The 24,025-nt window shown below is 38.8% G+C and overlaps 1 protein-coding gene across 1 annotated transcript in view; it reads left to right on the top strand.

Moving 5' to 3' along the window:
* The first annotated feature begins 14,504 nt into the window (after positions 1–14,504).
* Positions 14,505–24,025, top strand: part of ppm1h (protein phosphatase, Mg2+/Mn2+ dependent, 1H) — a 35,480-nt gene continuing 25,959 nt past the window's right edge. The window contains exon 1 of the mRNA XM_044357308.1: positions 14,505–15,017. Within this exon, the coding sequence (XP_044213243.1) occupies positions 14,785–15,017 (233 nt within the window). The 5' untranslated portion in view covers positions 14,505–14,784. The remainder of the gene's footprint in view (positions 15,018–24,025) is intronic.

Below are 24,025 nucleotides of genomic sequence, written 5' to 3'. Positions count from 1 at the left end.
TATTTTAAAACATTAAAAAAAAAAAAAAATAGGCTGTTACAGCCACTGAGTTAATGAACTGGGCCCAGGTGCCAACTCTGTTGGTGCTGATGGACTATTTTCTGAATATATGTTTTGGCATTTTATGCCTTTATTGGACAGTGACAGTTGAGAGATGACAGGAAACAAGGGGAGAGACAGAGACAGGGAATGACATGCAACAAAGTTCTGCTGCAGGAAATCAGACCTTGGACTTTGCAGCTATATGGCATGCATCTTAACCGGTAGGCTGCCAGGATACACCTGCACTGCAATCAACACTGTTTACATCGTGGTGTATGAATTAAAATCACATCAAGATCTGGGATGAGAAAAAGTTAAAGCACCCTCCTAGAAAAATATGGGTTACCCTCCCTTGAACAATAACAAAAATATATAACCCTTTTCTAACACCCATGCATCCTCCCTGCCTTTCCTGGCGTGCAAATGATGTTTGTACAGTCCTTAATAATCTATTAGAAAATGATCTAATTATTTGCATACAAGCTATAATTAATCATGAGATTACCAAAGACACTATCTGTTTTAAAAAAACAGCGAGAAATGTTTTCTCTCCATTTTTCATCCATTTAAATGTTTTCTGGCTTTGCATTACAGCCTCACACAAGCATTAAAATATATAGCCTTTTAGTCTCTTATCTCAAAGAGGCGGAAAGGTCATATCAAAACCTCATTAATCACACATGTGCTTTGATGTGCTTCGGGATCACAGCATGGCATCATATGAACGTTGCACAAGGATGATGGACTTGCTCTGTGAGCATACAAACCAGGTGGAAATCAAAGGCAGAGCCAGTGAGGTGAGACGAGAGGCTGCTGCACATGTTATCTACACCTTCATCCTGCCTGTTTATGTCACCATACCTGTGTACAGAGAACATACACAACACAAAACACAAAGTGAAACCAAACCTGCAGTAACATTTGTACCTTACGAACAAATAATCAACAATCTAATTAAGTTCTTATGATAAAGTTGTTTCCAGATATACCTTATATGTTTTATATAAACACTATAAATATGAATGTGTGTTTATGTCACACAAAAATGTCAAGCCTTATTATTTGATATACAAGTAAATGACACAAACACAAAAACACACCACAACCACCAAAATATGAGTAGCATGCAATGCCTTCACAGCTGAGTTGTTGCCTGGTAACCAGCAGCAGGTTAAATTGGCTCAGCGGACAATGATTAATGAAGTGTTACTGCAATAGTTTTCACTCTTCATGTCCACAGGCTATGGTAAAATTAACCTTCACTTATTATTAAAGCCTTATTTGTGAATAGTAATGTCACTAGTTGAGAGAGATGAGGTGTTGCTCTGAATGCCTTCCCGCCCGCTTAACGCTGCATGTTCCAGCATCTGACAGAGTAGAGCTGTCGCCTTCTTAGAAATGTGTTCTTTGTGATTTTATCATGACTTCTTATCTGGATTATATCAGGCAGTGAGCAGGGTGATGTGGCTGAATGTCAAGTCCAAAGCGTCAGATTTGTAATACATTCAAGTGAAATTTATTTATAAAGCACATTTAAAAATAACTCACATTGACCAAAGTGCTATACAGACTAGAGCAGGTAGCAAAAATCAGAAACATCGACATAAATAATAAGGCTCACAGCTCATAGAACAAATAGACAACACATGGGCGGAGGCACAAACCAAAAATCAGCCACAAAAATGAATAAAAGTAAGTTGTGTTATATACAAGGAGAACAGAACAGTCACTCTTTTTAAACTTAAAACAGCTGTAAAATGTGCACATGTGTTTATGAATGTCATCAGATATGACTTACAGGATCTTGGTCAACTGTTTGTTGGATTATTACAAATAGGGGTGATAAGATACTTACAAAAAAAGATAAGATATAAAAACTTTACTATGAGAGCAAAGTGGTTAGGATATACTGGGACACCTTAGAATTCCAAAACCAAAGGATGTCTTACAGTCAGTCAATGCAGTTTCCTTGTAAACAAACAGTTACTTAATCAACAATGTCAATTCATGGGGCACTTTTATATAGCTTTCAACCATATTACACAACCTTCATCAAGGGATATTCAGTTGTCATGAACATGGATCTGTTGACATGCAAGTTTAGTAGCTGTTACAATATGATTTTATCCAGACTTTTGGTCCATGTTAGCTTAAAAGTTAGGTCAGGTTTGACAAAAAAAAATCCAACTCAAGGTCCACTTACTATTTTTTTTCTGGAGATTTCAACCATATAATACTATGACTATGCTATGACTTCTCATGTTTAAACACAGTTAAATTTACATTCAGTGTTTCTCAGTAAAATACATGGTGTGTGTCCATAAGGCCTAACAAATGTTTTGAATGCACTTCTTTCTTTTTTTGCCAAAAACTTTTTTTTTTTTTTTTAATATTTTGAAACCTGCATTTTTTATGTCCACATTACCTCCAACAAGCACCACTAGGGGTCAAAACCTCCACGGGGTACCTTTAATTGAAACTGCTTTTTACCACATTAATATCACCCTTCCCATGAACGCAGTGGGAACATTGTAATTTTTTGCCCCTCATTGTATTTGCTGCTGTGTTTTAATATCTGTTGTAGAAAATCATCTTAAAGATATGTAAATTTTCCATTAACCTTTGTCTTGTTAAACCGTCTGCCTTTGCCACAGCTCTGTTTGTGGCAAAAGAACAGTAGGCCGCCTCTCGTTCTGTGACATACAGCAATATCATAATGAGACAATAACAAACGTGACACATTTGCACATCATGTAAAGTGCCATCCTGTGTTAATGTCGCCTACTTTGCAGTAATGCATCTAAATTAAAACAGCTAGGATTTAATTATGTTAACATGCTACATTCAGCCAATTTAGTATTTTTACATTTCAGAGCATACAGTATACAGTATAGACCACTTTAAATTATATAATTTTGCTATCTTTTGTTGAATTAGCCAAGGTTTTATTTTGAATGGTCTGTCGGTGCCTAGTTGTAAAAGCTTATTAAAATTCACGAGTTTTTGACTAAATGATTTTCTGTTCCCTTGCAAGGTAAAATAGAGGCATTAATGCTCCAGCTCTCCATTTTCAACAAAGGCTATGGAGTTTATTCCTGCTCAGTATGTATTGATTTATGCATCAATTAGTGTTTCCACTTTTCATTGTCTTGAGGAACAAAGACGCATCATATCTTGCTATTCTTCCAAACCGATGCTGGAGTTGTCCTTTGTAATTAAACATGGACTTCTATTATGATGATGTGTGCCAGTCCGGTTCATGAAAATACTTCCAAAATGGTCAAATTGAAACAACTGCTCTTACAAATAACAAGTAAATAAGATACACATTAGAAATTAATAAGCTTTCTTGCGTGATAAATAAATTGGATAATACAGGATAACATAACTTAGAAGTTTGGAGAGTGCTTATTTTTTTTCATACTTTTACAAGTACACTAAGAACTGTAAACCAAAGTGCATCTTGTGAGTACCAGATAAGAATGAACCATTGAATTATATCATCACAATGTCCCAAAAATGTTCTAACAGACTTTTTTACTCATCAACATGTGGCTGTAATATCCCTTATATTACATCATCTCCTGGAAGGTTTGATACTTAACTGTGGTTTACCTCCATGTTGTTATGAGCTTTTCCTGCAAGTAATTTTCATAAAAACATTCAACTGATCATTCAATGTCATGCATTTCTTTCACTTGGTGCTTTCTTACCGTGTCTTACTATTTTTGTTTGAGTGAATATATGAAAAATGACAATGGTAATTTAAAAAAAAACATTATTTTCTCTATTTTAGTTATTGCTTTTGATGAGGCAGGTAGTAAATTACATTTTATGTAAACTACAATCTCAGTTGCACTAAAACCCAAACAAGTCCCATCTTTTTGTAATATAGCAAGAGTTTCCTCACAAGAGTAGGAGCAAACATAGCACCCTTTTACACTATGCCCCCTACTTTAGCTTTCTTTATATGTTTATACATAATGATATCACATGGTATTTGACTACAGATGATAAATATTTGCTTTAGCTAACTGTAGCTCATCACAGGCATGTTTTTTATGTATGCTTAACTTCTCAAGTTATAAAAAACAATATATGACCAGAACTTGAGTGATTTATGAATTCTCTAAATGATTACAACACATGCACGTGCATACTCAACAACGGCCAGTTTGTATTCCTTTTCCACAGGCCGAACCTTGGAGGAGGAAGGTGTTGTTTACTGCAAAGTGAGGAAGGCAATAACAGAGACAAATGGTCACCCCAAGCTTAACCCACTGATGGGACAGATGGGAATGGAATCTGGGCCCATCAACACCCATAAATCAGGCACATTCACAGTTCCAACACCAGGCCAGTTCTGGTGTTGTTGTGGTGTGTGACAACACATAAAAACCAGCTGTATGGGCGTATGGGTGTGCATATGTGCATTGAATACATGAAAAAATGCAGACACATGTCTTGTACTGTGAGCATATTATACATAAATGTACTTTGACGTATACACACACGCACCAAGAGATGCCTCAGTTTTACAAAATAGAGGGTCAGAAAAGGGTTCCCTTGAAAGATTCTCAGTACGTTGATGACATCTGCTGGTCAGAGATGAAAACAACAAGCTGAGGTGTACAGGAAATAATCAAATAATCATTGTCACTGTCAATTAAGTTAACACACACTTTCAATGTAACATGTACAGTATATTGAACAAATTAATTGTTTATAGGATAAGCATCTTGAGATCCCAACAAGTCATTACATTTTACCAACAACTTAGGGGTCAAATAACAAAAAAACTAACACAGAATCACAGAAAAAACATGACAAAAGGTAAAAAAAAAAAAAAAGTGTTATTATTATGCTTTGATGGCGGAGAGCACATAAATTTAACACTTAAATTGAAAAAATAATTAAATGCACTTGCACAATAGTAAAAGATGTAGCAGTGGCATTGGAAGTTATAATTGCTGTACTCGTACTAGTGCAGTAATAAGCAGAAGTAGTGGCGATATGGTTAGTATTAGTTTTCTAGCTGTAGTTAAAGTTGTTATAATAGCATTAGCAGTAGTAAAGGCTTTGCCATCCTGTAGCTCTTTGTTTGAATCTATTTGGCTCTTCTGTTGACAGCAGCATTCTTTACTTAATTTTGAATCTAAGTTATATTTATATCATATATGCAAATTGCTGCCTTAATATAACAGCCAATATCTTAAGTTAGTGGAACAAAACTGCACACATAAAAGAGCACCAGTTATATATCAATCACTACCACAATATACCACAATCAGCTACTACAATAGTGGAAGTAGTTGGATACATACTCAGTAATAGCTTTCAATATCACTTGAACACTAAAATGTAAATGATACATATGTATATAGTCATTGTCATGTCTCGGTATTCCAGTTATTAAGCTTCAGTCAAAAGACAGATGCTGACATGAGGATGTGTTGACTTGTCTCTGTGTCTCACACACAGATGAACACACGCCAACCTTTGTGATCATCCATACTTACGCACGGGTTCATCACCTCAAGATTATCCTCTGCTACGAGTGCGTGTGGGCGGCCGTCTGTGCCCATCTGTGAGTCAGTCATCAGCTGAGCAGGCTGATTACACACACACACACACACACACACACACACACACACACACACACACACACTTCATCATAACCCTGTGATGAATAAGACTGAGAAAGAGCTGGAGGGAGGTGATGTGCGAGAGTGGACAAAAAAATAGAAACACCTTGCAATAGCACTGAGTAGAATTGCAGTAGATATTAGTCTATTATAATTGACTAACAGTGCAAAATTATGTAATATGGCAAAGCTCCCGATGACATACTTAGAGTTTCATAATGAATGATGCTCACCTACTGGAATATTTTTCCAACTCTACAAACTAAAGCCAAAAAAAAAGCACAAATCTGCATTATAAACTTGTCCGTAAGAATGACCAAATATCTCCCTTGATACCTTTAAAGATTTATTTTGAAGTGCAGATTTGGAACTCCACTTTAGTGGCCTTAGCAGTGACAGAACATTGCCAAGTTTACACCATTTATCTTACAGCACAACTGAAAAACTTATTTTTTGCTCTTATCTCTTCAGTGGCTGCCTGCAAGCTGTAGAGTTGAAGTTGTTGCTCGTTGTTCAAATCACTTCACAGGTTTCTTACAATGATTACCTCCTTACAGTTTACAAACAGACCATTGCATACAACTAACTCTACAGACCTATAGTGATGATGATGATGTCTTATACCCAAGACTGTGGAACAGCCTCCTCAAACATTTGATGGCAGTATTAGTTGGCAAGTTCACTCACCTTTGCAACAAAAATACACTACATGGCCAAAAGTATCTACACACTATGTGAACACCCAAGCATCACACCTATACAGTATGTAAGTGCATCTCATTACATTTCATTATAAAACCATATGCTTTAATATATAACTATGACAGCCTTCACTCTTCTGGGTAGATTTTCCAAAAGATTGTGGAACTTGGCTGCAGGGATTTGCTATCATTCAGCCACAAGAATAATTAATAAGGTATGAACTGATGTTGGATGATGAAGCCTGACTCGCAGACATCATTTAAATTCATTTCGAAGATGTTGGATGGGGTTAAGGTCAGGGCTCTGTGGAGGTCCGTCAAGTTCTTCCACAAACTGGGGAAACCATTTCTTTTTGGACCTGGCTTTTGTGCATGTGGGGATTTTCTTGATGAAACAGGAAAGGGCTTCATCAAACTTTTGGGACCTTGCATAAACCATGAAAAACAGCTCCAGACATTCAGTCTATCTAGTGAATACACCAACTAGATTAACTGCCTGAACATGATATTCTTGTCTCCGAAAGGATGAATCATAGACTGTGGTCATACCATGACTTTTCATAGTGACACCAACAGGTCAAAATATGTAAAAGAACTGTAATATGCCAAACATCAGCATTGTTCCATTAAATTATTGTTCATGTCCGCTGGATATTGTTTACATTTACAGAGTTTATCATCTCAACAGAATACATATAAAATATCCTGTGAAACATAGCTTCATCACTGAAGATTTATCTGGATTTCTATAGTGCGGAATAGACCATGGTCTCATTCCCCGCAGGTAGAGTGTATCATATCCCGCATCCCAGCTCACAGACTGGCTTATTGTGTGTAATTAGGTCAGTAGAGCTCTTTACTGGCAAACTCATGAATTATTGATTGGATATACTCTGCCAATTTGGCAACTCCACTTTCATTGGAGTTCATTCATTTTCAGTGGAGACATATAATGAGTGAGCTCACTGTTTTAGTGGCTTATAATGACTGAAGACAATGCAACCCAGTGTTGTTGAACATTGCTATGGTACTTGGAGTCATATGCTGTGTATTATCATAAAAACACACACATTGTCATATATGTTTTTGGATATTTTATTTGTGATAAATTCACATGACAGAGTTTCAGGTATTTCACATGTGAAATGTCATGTGAAAAAATTAATTCACATATAAAATAATTGAAAACATTTCTAAACTTTCAGAGCCAACAGTGTAAAAGAACACTGCACTAAGAGATAGGTGTCCCCAACTCTCAATGACATGGCAGCCCATTAGGCTTTGGTGGCCTGCATGAGCTATTCTTTTACACTGTTGGCTTTGACAGTTTGGAAATTCATGCAGTGTAGATGTAATTGAATTTAAATTAAAAATGTAATGCAGTCTGGATTATTTTCACTGGCAACATTTTGTTCCAAAGCAGGCAGTAGTTTGACATCATATCTTAGTGAGAAAAACAGAAAAAGATGCTTTGACATCAGTGACCACGATTCATATCTTGTCTCATGCTTCACGTCAATGTTTTCTTTTTCAATATTTTATCAAGATCACACTGGTTTCCAAATCCTTAAACAAGCAGAAGTTGTCTTAACATAACTACGTACCTGATAATGTTGACATGTGAACATTTTGCCTTTATATTCATAAAAAGGTGACCTTGATGGAAGAGAAGAGCTCTTGCAGCAGATGCCATAAAAATCACACATGAAATTCATTGTTTTCAGTGAAAACTTGCACAACAAATTCACCCACAGGAGCATGTGGTTATATGCATGTGCATGTGAAATATCTGAAAATCTCATGTGCATATACGATGTGAATTTTCTTACATGTAAAATGTGTTCAACATGTGATAAACATGTGAAATGTATTTTGTGTGAATTCACCTCTGATAGGTTTGCAAGGGTGATCCTGTGGCTCTGTCTTGTGGAGTGGCACTGTGTCAAAATCAAATTTTAAGACCTTTATTGTTTTAGTTTATACCATGCTCACATTTACTAAATAAAGTTTTGTTTAATCAGATTACCACAAACTTATTTACACACAGAAAACCTGGGGCCATGTAGTAGTATTTGAGCATAGGAGTGCTGATCTCTGGGTGTATAATGAAGCCATTGAGTCTACTGTGTAGTCTGTATGGGATGGGACCTTGGAGAGTTTACACAATTCACATACAGTGTACCTGTAGGGCAGGAGGTAGGTGGGTTGGGGTCAGTAGGTGCTTAACAGCAAATTTGGGCACCCAAATAGATTAATTAATCCATTCTTGACTTGAGACATGTAAGCAAATAAGTAATTCTCTCATGACTGGAGACTTATCAGGAGGAAGTGAGACTGCTCATGAAGCACATGACTTAACAGATAAAGTACAAATGATGATAAAGAGCAGAGATTATATAATGAAGTACATGTAAAGCCTTATAAACATGATCATAAGAGATATAAATAGTGTCTTAAATTAGTTATGCTTGCGTGATTATGATTCTAAACATGTGGGCCTCTCTTTGAAGGCAGATCAGACATCTGCCAACTCTCAATAGACTCAAGCAAGAGTTGACTGGAGCGTTGTTGATAGAAGCAGTCTCAAAATACTGGCAACATTTTTTCCAGCGAAAATTTGGACTAAACGGATTTGAATTTATTCCCAGCTGAGTCAAACAGTGCCAGTATGTGACAGTCTTTCTATCATTACAAGTTGGCTTGTAGATCATTCTCATACTGCCATGATTTCAAATTTCACCTTTCAGCAGTGCAGGTCCATGAATAGAGTGAAGCCTGTGAGTGTAATCTGTGGGTTGGCTGGTCTGCAGCAGTGGTATTGTATAACAGATCATTTTTGTGAGGTCCACAAAATGCAGCCCTAAGTGTGTTTGTAAGTTCATGATGTCTAGACACACATCCTGGTGGGTTGGCTTAACGCCTGGCCAATCAGATTTGAACCGACTCTCAGGCCAGAACAAACTGAAACAAGGACAAGAAACAAGAATACCATAGTAACAACAGAAAGCCACATGCGATATACCATGACACTACCCAGATGTGTCATATTTGCTGTAATATATTTGTTTTAATTGAATTATTGTGGTGAATGCAGCCCTTCAGTGTGTCTCTAACTGGCTCAGGAATGTGAGGGGGAGGGAGTCAATGCAAGAGTTTGCTTAAAACAAATGCTTATTAAAACTAAAGCTAACACAAAACAATATGGTGTTTAGAACAGAGTGAAAAAACAAATGAGGATGAAGCAGGGTGGATGTCAGCAGGAGGAAGAGCGAGAGAGTGACCACATGGGCTAGGTTTTATAGCTTGGCAGGCCCCGGTGAACCATATTACACTGAAAACCCTCCACCCTCAGCCAATATCAAGAAGGCAGCCTCTGTAGACAGTGGGAGGGGCGTCACACCCCCCCTCTTAAGATCAATGTTCAATCCTGACATCTGAAACAATACAAAGTTGTTACAAAGTAAGTCAAAACAATAAAATTTTCTATAGAATGAGAAATGGTTATATTTCCTCAATTTAACAGCCGTTGCCCATAATCTTAGAATGGCAATCACATACATCCATATCAATCATCTCACCAGATCTGAATCCCCACCCAGCAACCTCAGATCCTGACAAGCACTTTTAAGGGGAGTACACAAACCCCTCTCAAAATAGAGAACCTAGTTAATTGGCAGGTAAATAGCCATGACAAGACTTGTCCATAGCTGCATGGCTTTTCTTGCACCTTTGAGATGAATATCCAAATGGTATAAGACAGTGCCCACCTCGAATTGATTATTTGTCTTTGCAGAACACAGAAAAGGGGAACAGGAAGGGGAACAGAATAACAAGGAATATGGTCAGGATGGAATAAGGTTAAACCCCTGACCCGAAGTACACACCGGTGTGTCAGAACGAGCACCGAAGCTTATGACAAGTGTCCAACAAAGTGGCCAGCAGTTAGACAAAGCAGACAAACCTTCAATGCTTATGCCTTCGCAAAATTCCAGCAACCAAACACAAAACTGGAATTACCAAATAAGCGCTATACCAAAGTAGCATACCCAAAGGTTTCTCTAAAACAAAGGCTCACTAGCCAACCAAATCATATCTTAGTGAAAAAAACAGAAAAAGATGCTTGTTGGATGCTTGGGTGGCATATAACTTTGACATCAGTGACCAGGATTCATATCCTGTCTCATGCTTCAAGTCAATGTTTTCTTTTTCAATATTTTATCAAGACCACACTGGTTTCCAAATCCTTAAACAAGCAGAAGTTGTCTCAACATAGCTATGTACCTGATAATGTTCACATGTGAACATTTTGCCTTTATATTGATAAAAAGGTGATCTTGTTGGAAGAGAAGAGCTTTTGCAGCAGATGCCATAAAAAATCAAACATGAAATTCATTGTTTTTAGTGAAAACTTGCACAACAAATTCACCTACAGGAGCATGTGGTTATAGGACATTTGCATGTGAAATAAAATGTGCTCAACATGTGATAAACATGCAAAATGTATTTTGTGTGAATTCACCTCTGATTAGTTTTGCAAGGGTGATCCTGTGGCTCTGTCTTGTGGAGTGGCACTGTGTCAAAATCAAATTTTAAGACCTTTATTGTTTTAGTTTATACCATGCTCACATTTACTAAATAAAGTTTTGTTTAATCAGATTACCACAAACTTATTTACACACAGAAAACCTGGGGCCACGTAGTAGTGTTTGAGCACAGGAGTGCTGATCTCTGGGTGTATAATGAAGCCATTGAGTCTACTGTGTAGTCTGTATGAGATGGGACCTTGGAGAGTTTACACAATGCACATACAGTGTATCTGTAGGGCAGGAGGTGGGTGGTTTGGGGTCAGTAGGTGCTTAACAGCAAATGTGGGCACCCAAACAGATTAATTAATCCATTCTTGACTTGAGACTTGAGACGAATACACAAAGAGAATACCAAGCTGCAACCAAAGTTCATACAAAACAAAAATCAAAGCACGAGCTATAGCACTTATTGCCAAAGCTGCTTGATCAAGCTGCTAACTTGTGGACACAGAACAAAATTTAAACCAACAGCCTCCTCACTTCCAGATATTCCAGGTCCTAACCTACCAAACTAAAACTTTATCAGGCTCAAAGCAAGTTAACATGACATATCAATACAAGAAGTGCTGATTTATCAAACCATACTAGGAAGTTACAAGCCCGACAAGCACCCATATGTACTGGGAATATGTACAATGGTGAAAACAAAATAGCCACAGCAGAGCCCAAGATCAACAGCCCTATCTATCTAATCACAGCAATTGGCTATCTAGTCTCAACCCTTGTGTTTGTACAGATGATTGTGGGGGGTACTTATGCACTGATTCCCCTGGAACCAGAAGGCAACCAGAAAACTGGCGACCCTCGGAGAACCAGGGAAATGCTCCCAAGGCATCGTCTTTACCCACTTTCGCCAGCACACTAAAGGGAAAACAACAGGTTGGTCTCCTGTTGAGATCAACCTCCGCGGCCTGCAAAGGGGATGCATGGCTCATACCAACGGATATGTGGCAATCACCAATGACATGCACCAGTACTTATGTCTTCTTTAAGGAGTTTCCAAATGAACTGGGGACAAATGCTGCTCCCTTCCAACACCCACTAAAACTAACTCCACAAAAGTAATTAAACAAAAACCTTGCACAGTACTCCTAAAAAGTCACAATGCTAGATTCTCAAAAGCACATCTGCTCACCTGAAAAGCACTCAAAATTTTAGCATTCATGAGCCACAATGGTCACAAATCAAAATGGTCACACATTGTCCAATTCAACTGAATGGGCCTCCCTTTGTCACACTATGACTTGATCATGAGGTTTAGATCCTGGACGAGCCCCCATTTTTCACAAACTGGCTCAGGAATGTGACAAGGAGGGAATCCGTGCAATTAGTTGAGCTTATAGGACTTGGTTTTACAATCCTGTATTATAATCAGCGATCATTCCTTGAGTGGGGGTAGGGGTAAATGCTTCACTGGGGTCATCAGGTTGGCACCTTCCTTCCTTGGTGTTTCGTTGACAGGCCCAAGCAGCAGCAGAATTTAGGAGGATCAGTCGAGTCCGGGTTCTGTCAATGAATCAGTTCTGTTTATGCGGACTGTCAATCACAACCAGCAGCAATAGAACTTCAGGAGGATCAGTCGAGTCCAGGTTTCCTCTGTCAATGATTCAGTCCTATTTATGTGGCATGTAAATCATCAACAGAACTTTGGGGGATCAGTCAAGTTCAGGATTCTATTGTCGATAATTCAGTCCCATTTATGCGGACTGTAAATCATAACCAGCGGCAACAGAACTTCAGGAGGATCAGTCGAGTCCAGGTTTCTTCTGTCAACGATTCAGTCCTGTTTATGCGGACTGTAAATCACAACCAGCAGTGGGGGTAAGGGCAAGAGTTTGCTTAAAACAAATGTTTGTTAAAACTAAAGGTAAGACAAACAAAACAATAAAGTGTTTAGAACAAAGTGCAAAACCAAAAGAAGACGATGCAGGGTGGATGTCAGCACGTAGAAGGGAGAGAGAGTGACCACATGGGCTAGCTTTTATAGCTTGGCAGACCCAGGTGAACCATATTACACTGAGGACCCTCCACTGTCAGCCAATATCCAGACGGCAGCCTCCGAGACAGCGGGTCGAGCGTCACAGTGTGTTTAAAAAAAAGCTGATATGTGTGCTGAAGTCATTATAGAGCCCAGTTTTTTTTTACTGTAGTTTAAATCATGTGTGACTAAGTTTGAAACTACAGTGAACACAGTTTGAGGAAATGAGGCTGCCAGAGTCAGTATCATGTTTTAAATCTCTTTTTAAAACTTCCCCACATTGGAGAGCACATCCTAACCTTATTTGGTTTTATTTATTGTTATTTTATTCCTTTTAGTTTATTTTACTGTGATTTGTTTGACTTTATTTTATCCTGGTCCAGTTTATTTACCTATTTGCTATGATAATCTATTATGAAGCACTGAGTTACTTGTTCTTTTAAAACTGCTCTTCAAATAAGGATGATGATCATTAACATCATTATTACCAGTATAAGACTCATGTTACACTTCACATGCACTGCTTCTTCTCAATTACAGTCTTGGTCGTCCACTTCTCTCATTGACAAAGGAGGTTTTATCAGGTAGTACAGGAAACATGCCAAAGTCAGCTGATGGCACTCACACTGTCTTCCTGTGTATGGTCTGTATGATGTGTGTGTGTGTGTGTGTGTGTGTGTGTGTGTGTGAGAGAGAGAGAGAGAGAGAGAGATAGAGAGAGAGAGAACAAGAGTTTGTGTGGCTCCATGTGAGCTCTTTTCCTTTTATTTTATTCTCCCTTATGAGAACAAGATCCTTCAGTGTCCTCATAGGCATATGAAAATAATGTATGTTTTTTTTTGCAGTCTTGGAAAAATGCAGCGCTTAGGGATTGTGGCCTGTAACAGAATTAGGATTGTGCTTTGGATGAAAGGTATATGATTTCTGTAAATGTGGGGTTGATAGTCATGGATGGGTGACTAAATTGAATATTCTCACATATGGTAGCTAAATTGCAAGTGTGTGTTTATGTGTGTGTTCCTGTCAGTGATGGAGGAAGTATTCTGATTCTCTAGCAGTACATGTACCACCTTGTAAAAATGATCCCTTAATAATAACTGAGCAAAAGTCCTTAATTGAAAATGTTACTTAAGTGAAAATAGGAAGTATTATCAACAAAAAGGATCAAACATAAAAGTAAGACCACTACTGAAAAATGGTCCCTTTGAGTGTTATACTACTGTATTATATATAATTAAATAATTATTGATTATTATAGCATTCATCGTGTTTTGGATCAAATATCATGTCAAAGTATCTGTCAAATTGTGGGGTAAAAAAAGTACAATGAGTTATTTCCCTCTGAATTGTAGTGGAGTAGAAGTAAAGTGGCATGAGATGGAAATACTCAAGTAAAGTACAAGTACCTCAGATTTGTACTGTACACATATGTGATTGAGAGTCCGTTTTTAAGATCATGGGTCATCCCCTCTGCAGACAACACACACAGAGCTGCTCTGCACCTTGCCCAGCAGGTGATCGTCACTTCAGGATTACGCACCTTTGACCTCCGGCACTGTCAACAGTAAGCTGCTCACAGAGATGCCAGTGCGACCAAATCCACCAGCAGCAACCGGTTTGTCACATGACTGGTGTGCAGCGCTGCTTGCCTGCCTGCCTGCCTTGTCTGTGTGTGTGTGTGTGTGTGGCTTTTTATTTCCGCGTTCACCGAGGGAGCACTGAATGAGTCTTTACGGCCGCTGTGTGTCTGCCTTTGACGCCGCGAAACTGCGTCGCCGTGCGGGGGGAGACTCACGCAATCGCATCGCCTGGACCCACGCTGCCGCAGGACCATGCTCACGCGGGTAAAATCGGCGGTGGCCAATTTTATGGGAGGTATGATGGCTGGTGGCTCCAATGGTGACCATCCCGGCGGCTCGGAGCTGCCCCTGAGATTCCCGTACAGCAGACCGGAGTTCTTGGGGCTGTCGCCGGACGAGATAGAGTGCTCGGCGGACCACATTGCTAGACCGATCCTCATACTGAAGGAGACCAAGCGGCTGCCGTGGTCTACCGGCTACGCAGAGTGAGTAACCTGTATGCGTCCATCTTTTCTTGCACAGCATCCTTTGGAAGTGAGCGCGTCCTTCCTGGACCACATTGAGATCAGTCACTGAGGCGTAAACACTAAACACCAGCCTTTTAAAATCAGGCTTCTATTACAAATAGACTAAAGCGCAGAAACTGGCCTTTCTTCTGTTTACACATCCGAACGAGAACTGCCTATTCATCCATAATACCATGTAGAAACATCACAGCGGGGATGTCAAAACCATTAGGGCATAAAAAAATACATCCAACAACAAGATAAGGTCACTACAAACTGGCCTCTATCGCCATACAGTGGGGCCTTTCTTATTATGATGGCGTAATAGTTGGGGAAAATACCATAAAGTAGGTTATAATAAGGTCACTGTAAGCTAAGTATTGGTGCAGACTCACTGTAAGAAAGGAGATCATAGTGCTTTTTTTGCATGACGGGATCAGCCTACTCTCAGATTGGTAGTGGGTGACAGTTGTATTTGTCTGTTTGTATTGTTGAGGGTTAATGATTAACAGCTGCTCTCTTGGCTAGGTCACTCTTGGAAAAGAGATTTTAAACTCAATGAGACTTTTATCTTGTTAAATAAAGGATATACTATATATATGTATATATATATATGATTTCTAAATAGCAATAACATGTTTTATTGGTACCTGTAAGGCAAGGCAGGGTTACCACTTTACCTGGTTCAATGTGTTGTTTGCATATACTGTAGTCTATTCTTTGTCTTTAGCTTTTTGTCAAACACTAGATGTTTCAGTAAGCTGGTGAAACCTGCCCATGCCCTTAAGATCTATGACATGAAACAGACAACAGGAGACAACAGTCTTGTAGAAGAGCAGGTTCGCAGTATTTGCTCATTCAATATTTGCCTTGTCAGAGGACTTGTCATCCTACTTTTATTGAATAGCCTAGCTAAGATCATCAGCTGTATTATTGATATCATATCTTATGTTTATGCGGACAGAATCCATTTGGCTTCCTGCTTCCTCCTGTCGAGGCCATAATGATGTGGCTGTGTTGTATTTTCAATTGACGTACTATAAACAGCAGTTAGTGCAGCAGCCCGACTCATGAAAAGCAAAGTTGTTTCTCTACTTCTTTTAAATTGGGAATTTAGTATTCCAGTGCAGCTGCAAAAATATAGCAGAACATGAGGAAATGTCTACTTTGTGAAATATTTTGACGATTTCTAATGCCATAACAAACATTAGAGGAAAGTGAGGAATTACTTCATTTGTATGCATTTATAAGAGCAGAGTTCTGTGCTCCACCTCAGGCTACAAAACAAGACTTGATCTATACAAACAAACCAGTTTATTTTCCATTTCAGGTTACATTTATCTTTGACAGCGCACAACTCAAAAAATGTCATTTGTCTTGCTCTCATCGTGCCAAACGCCTGAGAGCACTGAGTCACCATCACTTCTACTCATGCAGTCTCAAATAAAGTTATCAGGGTGGTCTGGTCTGGCGGTTAGTGAGGCTGTCTTATAACTGTAGAGGTCACAGTTGAGCCCTTGAGGCAATCCTAACTACACAGTGTTTGACACGGCAGCTAAGTGTCCTGAATTCATGAATTCACAAAGAAAGGTTAGCCTGTCTGTGTTTCCTCTTAGTCTTATCTTCATGTCGTGGAGAGGATGTTATGATGGAGTGCCTATTTCCATAAGCTTAATTGTTTAATCGATGATGTTAGATATTCAGTAAGAACACTAAGTGCAGAAACTCCTCCCATCTCTTTGCATCTAATGTTTCAACTTAAGCCGTCCTGCTGCGAACCCAATTTAGATGTGCAAATGCTTGTCATCTCAATTTAGGCGGGGCTGCTCGTTGCACGCTTTTGCTTTGACACAACTGATTGATGCAGTCTGATCGTTCTTACATTACAAGAACTGAACAAGACAGAGTAACACTTGACCAGCCGATAAGGACAGAAACTAACAATTATGAGCTTTATCAATTAATATGTTGATTATTCTTCCTATTGGTTCGACCCATAAAATGTCCTGCATGATTTCCCAGAGCTCAAGGTGTTGCTTGTTTTATCTAACAGTCCAAAACGCAAAGATATTTCATTTACTATGTTACAAAATAGAGCAAATTGTCACATTTCAGGAGCTGGAACCAGAGAATATTTGACATTTTTGCTTGATTAACTACTAAAACATTGTGTCGATATATTTTCTATTGATTATTGACTAATTAAGTAGATCTATAGGGTCTCTGCTTCCTATAGAGCGAAGAATTCTTTTGAGAATGTAGGATGCTCATACACTTTTGTGTAGTGTTTCTTACTTAACTGAAGACGGGAGCTTTTATACAGTAATGTGCTTCCTCATGCTAATCTGCCGTGAAGAGTTTTTTAATCTCAAGATTTGCTTCTGTGTTTAGAAACCATCACCCACTCAGTTCTGTGTTTTCTAAATTGGGTTACATTATTTTAGTCCAAATGATACAATTTTTTTGCTACATGTTGCATTCATTATTATTTATCACAATTACTGTTATTTTCTAATTCAAATAACACATTTTATTGACTTTATTTCACTTACATGGGATATATGAATCTAAAGGATCAGTTGAACAGCCCTACTTCATGAATAGATGTGATGCTGCTGCCAGGACTGTATGTGTGTGTGTGTGTGTGTGTGCTTATATGTGCCAGCTTGGTGTAGCATCAGCCAGGACTGAGCTATACTGGGGATTTGTCAACAGCTGGCTCACCAGCAGGCTTTGTTGTTGTGAAATCTCACTGCCAGCAGAGAAAACCTGAGCCCCTGTGAGATGATGTGATCCATACAGATCCACTCGGGCGGGTTAACAGGGTCAGATAGCAATGGATCACTCTGCTAAAACTAAAGCCCAGTAAAGATACTTATAGTGCATCTGAAGACTTGGTGGTTTCATCTAACAAGCATTGTGGGAAGCTCTTATGTCTGGCGCTGTTATAAAGTTACTGCTTGTAGCATATTAGATGGAACGTACAGTATTTATGACTGGCTAACAGGAATATGTATAACAAATACTTTGAATTGCTTCTTTACATTGAAGAAAACATGGTTTGAAGGGAATTTCTGAGTTGGATCAGTGTGTGCATCTTGACATTTTTGCAAAAGATTGCAGTCATATTCAGTTTATTTTAGTAACAGTCTGTTGCATGTTTTAGCCACTCTAGCGTTGTGACTCTATGGCAATGTTAGTATGTTGGTCGACTGGTACACCACTTTGGTTCAGAGGATAAATCATCATTTTCTTTGGTGAACCCCTAACTTTCGAATTTTCCTCTAGCGCCACCACCAGGGCAAAGATATTTCACTTATCCAGTGAAATATCTCAACATGTACGAGATGGATTAGCACAAAATGCTTTTTTGACATCCATTCAGATTTTTCAGACAAAGTATTTTAATAACTTACTTGGTTTATGAAATACCTACAAAACTAATATTACCACCAGCCCTATGCTGTACTGTGTGTTTAATTAATGCTAGCATGCTAACAAGCTAAACTAAGATGGTGAACATTGTAAACATTATACCTGCTAAATATCAGTGTGTTTCAGTAGCATTGTTACTGTGAGCATTTTAGCTTGCTGATGTTAGCACCTCCGTGGCTAGCAAGAGCAGCCTCACAGAGCTGTTAGACTGGCTGTAGACTCTTTGTTTACATTTTCTGCATACATATTAAACAGCATTTCAAAACAGATACTTTGGTATGAGTCTTTACTTTGAAGAAAACACAGTTTGAGTTGGATAAGTGTGTACAACCTGACAATTTTTCCACTTTTTTACATCTCATTTCAACACCCTGACTATTTTATCCACAAAGTGAAAGGTTTCCATAGTGTGGGTATTCCAATATTTGAAGATCATCAGCAATGGAAAGAAAAATAAAAGTGTAGGATCATACAAGGATTCACACAGCCATTCTCTGTATTGTATTTTTCTCCTTCCTACCCCTGCTCGTATATAAGTAGGCCTCTCTGAGATTGCCGGGGTTACGCTGGGTTATTGCTCCCAGCGGGGAAACAGGAAGAGCAGTTCTGCTTTATGAGGAGGATTCTGATGCACTGCCTCTGTGTGGGTGCACTGTCAGGTCCAGTGAGCACGGTCCATTGAATGGATCACTGGGTATTGCTCACTCTAACTTGTGTCACCATTTCTTCTTCAGCACACGTACAGGACCCACTTTTGCAGAGCGACATTTTCTGCACCTTTTCTTTCCAATTGTTTTTTTTTATATACCAGCACTGAAAAATAATGATTCCCCCTCCTGTGCTCAGTTCACTGTTGAGGTGCGCCATGTTGCATGTTGCTTAGTGTTTTCAAAAGTAGAGGAGATGAGGGAAACTGCTCATCTCATCTACGAAGTCACCTTCAGTGGTGTTTACACAGATGCATCCCCCAGGAACTCTTTCAGTTTTGGAGATGTTGACCTTGCTTTGACCATGTCCTTTTACAAAACCAAATATGCCAATACAATCACAGTTAAACATACCTTATATTGATATTTGTGATACTGTTACTATGTAACATGTCCAGTTCCAGGTTGGTGTACACATACATCACACACACATCACCTGACCCTTTGCCCCCCTTCAGCTCCTAGCAGGCCTCACAGTTTAGAATGGGACATAGATGCTATAACATTATTCTAAACTCTGGTACAGCATCCGGGACCACAGCCGGCAACTATTCTGATAATTGACTTGTTGCTTTTCTTGGTCTTTCATTACTGTAAATGTAACATTTTGGGTTTTTGGGAAGTAACGCAAGGATACTGTAGGTAGTACGCTAGTTAAACCCACATGCTGATGTTTGCAGCTTAGGTTTCACTTACTTTACACCCACACACTCTCTTCTGCTTTTGGTTTTGGAAAAGCTAAAAAAAAAACCCACCATACTCCAAACTTACCATACGGAGTATTGCTCTTACAACAAACCCATGCACGCTGTTTCAACATCTGGAGAATTCCAAAACTTTACAGGCCTGCTGTGCCTCATTACTGATGTTTTCCATGGATATTTGGTGTAGACTGTTTGGATCCAACCTTGTTTGCTCCAAGTTACTTTCTGGTAGGAAAACAGTGATGGATGGGACAAGAGAAGGGACAGTGAATGAGGTTTTGGCTTTCAGTTTCAGCAGCATCACTTTGGATGGAAATGGGGTTGAGCCCATTGTGCTCTTGAGAATAAATCAAGACAAGCAATTAGCATAAAATACAGTGGACAGAACCATTCTGTCCAGGATAATTATGCCAAAGCCAATTCTTTGCTAAAGTAGCCCGAACGAGAGATTGATGAAGAATTGTTGGAGCTGCTCCATCAGTAGGAGAGATCCAATTTTGGTGATGGAGTAGCAAAAGCAGAACATCCAAAATGGGCTCCACCCTATTTTTGCCCCTCCTTTCCCCCACTCATTTCCTCTCCTCCCCTCCTCCGAGTTGCTCGTTGGCATCGGAGAGTCATGGTCCTGAAAGAGCAAAGAATAAATTCATTCACTCACTCACTGACCCCGTACCAATAACACAATCCTTCAGCAAACTCAGCAGCATTCCGATCAATACTTAATCAGTATGTGTGTCTGTAAACTAAACACAAGCGCCACCGCTACACACTGTATATTTTATCTGCACGTCATCAGACGGGCATGTGTGAGTTCATGTCAGTGCTTTGGCTCATAGAAGGCAGAAAGTTGGCGTTACTCAGTGTTAAAAAGAGAAAGTGACGGCTCCAGGGTGTTTAACAGTGTGAGTGTGAAACAGGGAGCTGCAGAATGAAATCAGAATGTTGGACAAACATTTCCAAGATAAAGAAGGGTAAAAACATAAGTTTCGATATCCAATACATCCTTGTATTGTTATTGGAGGTTCATCCATAACATTGTAGGGTCTCTCGTAAGTCTTTCCCTCTACATTTTCGATATTTTTCCATTATAAAGAGCTAAATAAATCAGTCGGTGTCATACTCAACTATGAAGAAGAAGCACATGAGCGGAGCTTCATACAAACAAAGCTTCCCAGTGCTCAATCACATGATGCAGCACATGTTCTTGTGTTGTTTCTGCTACATCAATAGGGCACATCGCAATGAGGCAGAAACGGCGTAATGCTATTTCAGTTCAATGACTGCTTTCCTTAATGTGTAGCTATAATAAGTTGCCACTGAGCAACGGATGTGATGCACTGCCATAATCACATCATAGGATCATCTTTATCATTATCTTAAATGATGATGTTGCAGCAGAAACCACAGTAGAAACAAAGAGAAAAAATGTTGTGCAAAGGAATATAGCAAAAATCTGCTTGGAAGTTATTAGAAGCATATATGTAAAAGCAGCAGGAATATAAAGATAGGTGGGTGAATGTACAACAAATACAACTAGAAAATGCATTTCCTGCATAAAATGCATGTGAATGCTGACAGCTGAAGTATATCGTAAAGTTTTGCTGAAAATGCAGAAATCTGCAGCATTTTTTTCCTTAGAAATCTTGTAGCGCCACCTACAGGTGAAATTATATCAAATGCTGCAGACTTGTTCAGCATCCCCATCTGTACAACTTTGCTGAATTTGGTTACCATGGAATATTACGTGTAAGAGATATGGCAGTTAATAAGTTACCTTGAAAATTTTTCCAGGTGCAAATGGGCGTGGCCTATATCAATTGAATCAGCATTATCCAAGGAACACACTGTGCAAATATTGTTTTGCTGCGCCTCATAGTTCATGACCTATTAGCCAAAACATAAAACACGTAATAACTGACCACCTGGTGGCGCTACAGATACTATGTTTTAAAATGTTGAGCATTTCCACATGAGAAACCTGTCCATGAAGTATGAGTTTTTTAGCACTTTCAGTTTTTGAGATATCAACTTTCAAACATTCCTCCATTATAAATTTTAATATTTTAAAAAATTATATAAAATCACTGGAATATGCTAGAAAGAAGAAAAGTCGTAGCATAAGTCTCCCTAAAGAGCTGAACGTTTTGATATTTGAATGGTTTCTGTAGCTGAAAGTATGCTGAAGTAGTCAGTGATTGAAAAAAGTACAGAAGAATAATAAATAAAGCTTTGAAGAACAGTGTGAACGCTGATAAGCTAAATAATATTCACTTTCAAGTGGGAACGGGGGCCATATCCTGCATATATAGGACTATTACTGCAGATGTAGTGTAAAAAGACAGATAGGACTATCAACAGCATTTGATTAAACACATAAAAAGTCCAAAGGTTCTTTCTCATTGGGGTTTTTTTGCACATTATGCAAAATAGTATCACTATATCTCTAGAAAGATGTGATGCTGTCTGATAACACCTTTGGAGTAAAACTTCAGGCCAAAGAAGACACACTCTAGTTTACAGCTCTGACAAGGTAATTAAGGTCATGCCGTTGTCTCAAATATGAAGAAGTGAAACGAGGTAACCGAATATGACAGCCCTGGTCTCGGACACAGTTGAGGCCTCAGGGTGTGGATGGGTTTTCCTCTCATATCAGAGATGAAAGGCGTGAAAGCTCCACTGTTGTTAATCTTGTGATCTTCCAGGGTCAAATGAGCCTCACTCCCTGCAGTGCTTTGGTCTCAGACACGCATGATAGTGCATGAAGTTTGTGGCCTCTATTCATCATATGAAGTTAGAGAGAGGATTTAAAGGACCATGCTGTTGGTTGTGCATGTCTTGACCCATAACTACATATATCACATACACTGTATACTTGACGTTACTGCTGACCAATTTCCAGAGCATAAAATGATTTCATAGGCTGATTTCAAAAGCGTATGACATGCATGTCAACCTTCTTAATGTAAGACACTAACAAATTCACAATATCTGTTTCATGAGGTCTGTGCATGCTTATTATTTGTCTTCAGGGTTTGACCTTCTGACAACAAAACTTGTGAATGCAGTGCAAATGTTAGGCAGCTGAATCTCAAATGTCAAACGCCGAAGCTTCTCCCTTGTGTTGTGATTACGCAATCAACAATTAATCTCGACTAAATGCTTCCTGAGATGAAGTTGATTTGAAAAGCGAACTAGAATGAACTGAAACCGCTGCCAGGAAGGTTTGACATCTATCTACCGTATCTAAAAACATTTAGTACGTAGTGGGAAACAGTCAGCGGTAATGTGCAGTAAAAGTGGATGTGTGTGTTTCCTCTTCCAAACCACTGAGAAGAGCATAAACAAAATGCAAATGCATGAAACCCTCAAGTGATATAACCAGCATGGTTCTAACTTTGGTAGAAAATGGTGCTTTCTTGTAGAATCCCATCACTTATTGCAGTGTTTCCAACCCTTTTTTGTCGCCTCCCCCCCCATCTCCCTCGTGATTGCATATTTTATCAACTTGTTACAATATTGAGGAGTTCTTATAAACAAAAGACAAACCTGACAGCAAGATAAGATAGGCTTCATCATATTTTGGATTTCACTGAATGTTTTTGCCTGATGAGCACCACCTGTTTTTCTTCCTTGTCACAAATATGTCCATCTTGTTCTTGACATGTAATGTTGCTCTTTAATTTTCTTTTATGATGTTTAGTTAATGGGATAAAACAAGCAAAACCACAGGTAAGGACCTTTTTTTATGTGTTTGACATCATAGTTTGTCACTTTTCCTTTTTTTCCCAAGTGCATTTACAGCAGTCTTGTCATTCACAGATGACATTTTGTCCACTTTGTGTCTCCACTTGTGCAGCATTATAGTCCATAAAATCAGTCCGATTTGTAAATTGAAGGAGTTACACACATGCGCAGCTGAACAAAATATGTGTCATGTGTTATATGTGTACATACTGTATGACATCAGCATTTTCTGAGCTTTTAGTGCAGCGGCGCTATCTTCAATGTCACAATGTGATGAGGTTTGAAAAGCTCTAACGTAGGGCTGCACAATTATTATTATCGATCTGTGAAAAATGCTCGGCATAATTTCCTAGAACACAAGGTGAAAAAAAAACTGCAAATGACAAATAACTTAAGT

This window comes from Thunnus albacares, chromosome 7 (assembly GCF_914725855.1).
Source record: "Thunnus albacares chromosome 7, fThuAlb1.1, whole genome shotgun sequence".
Lineage (NCBI taxonomy): Eukaryota > Metazoa > Chordata > Actinopteri > Scombriformes > Scombridae > Thunnus > Thunnus albacares.
This window is presented reverse-complemented; position numbering and strand designations above follow the sequence as displayed.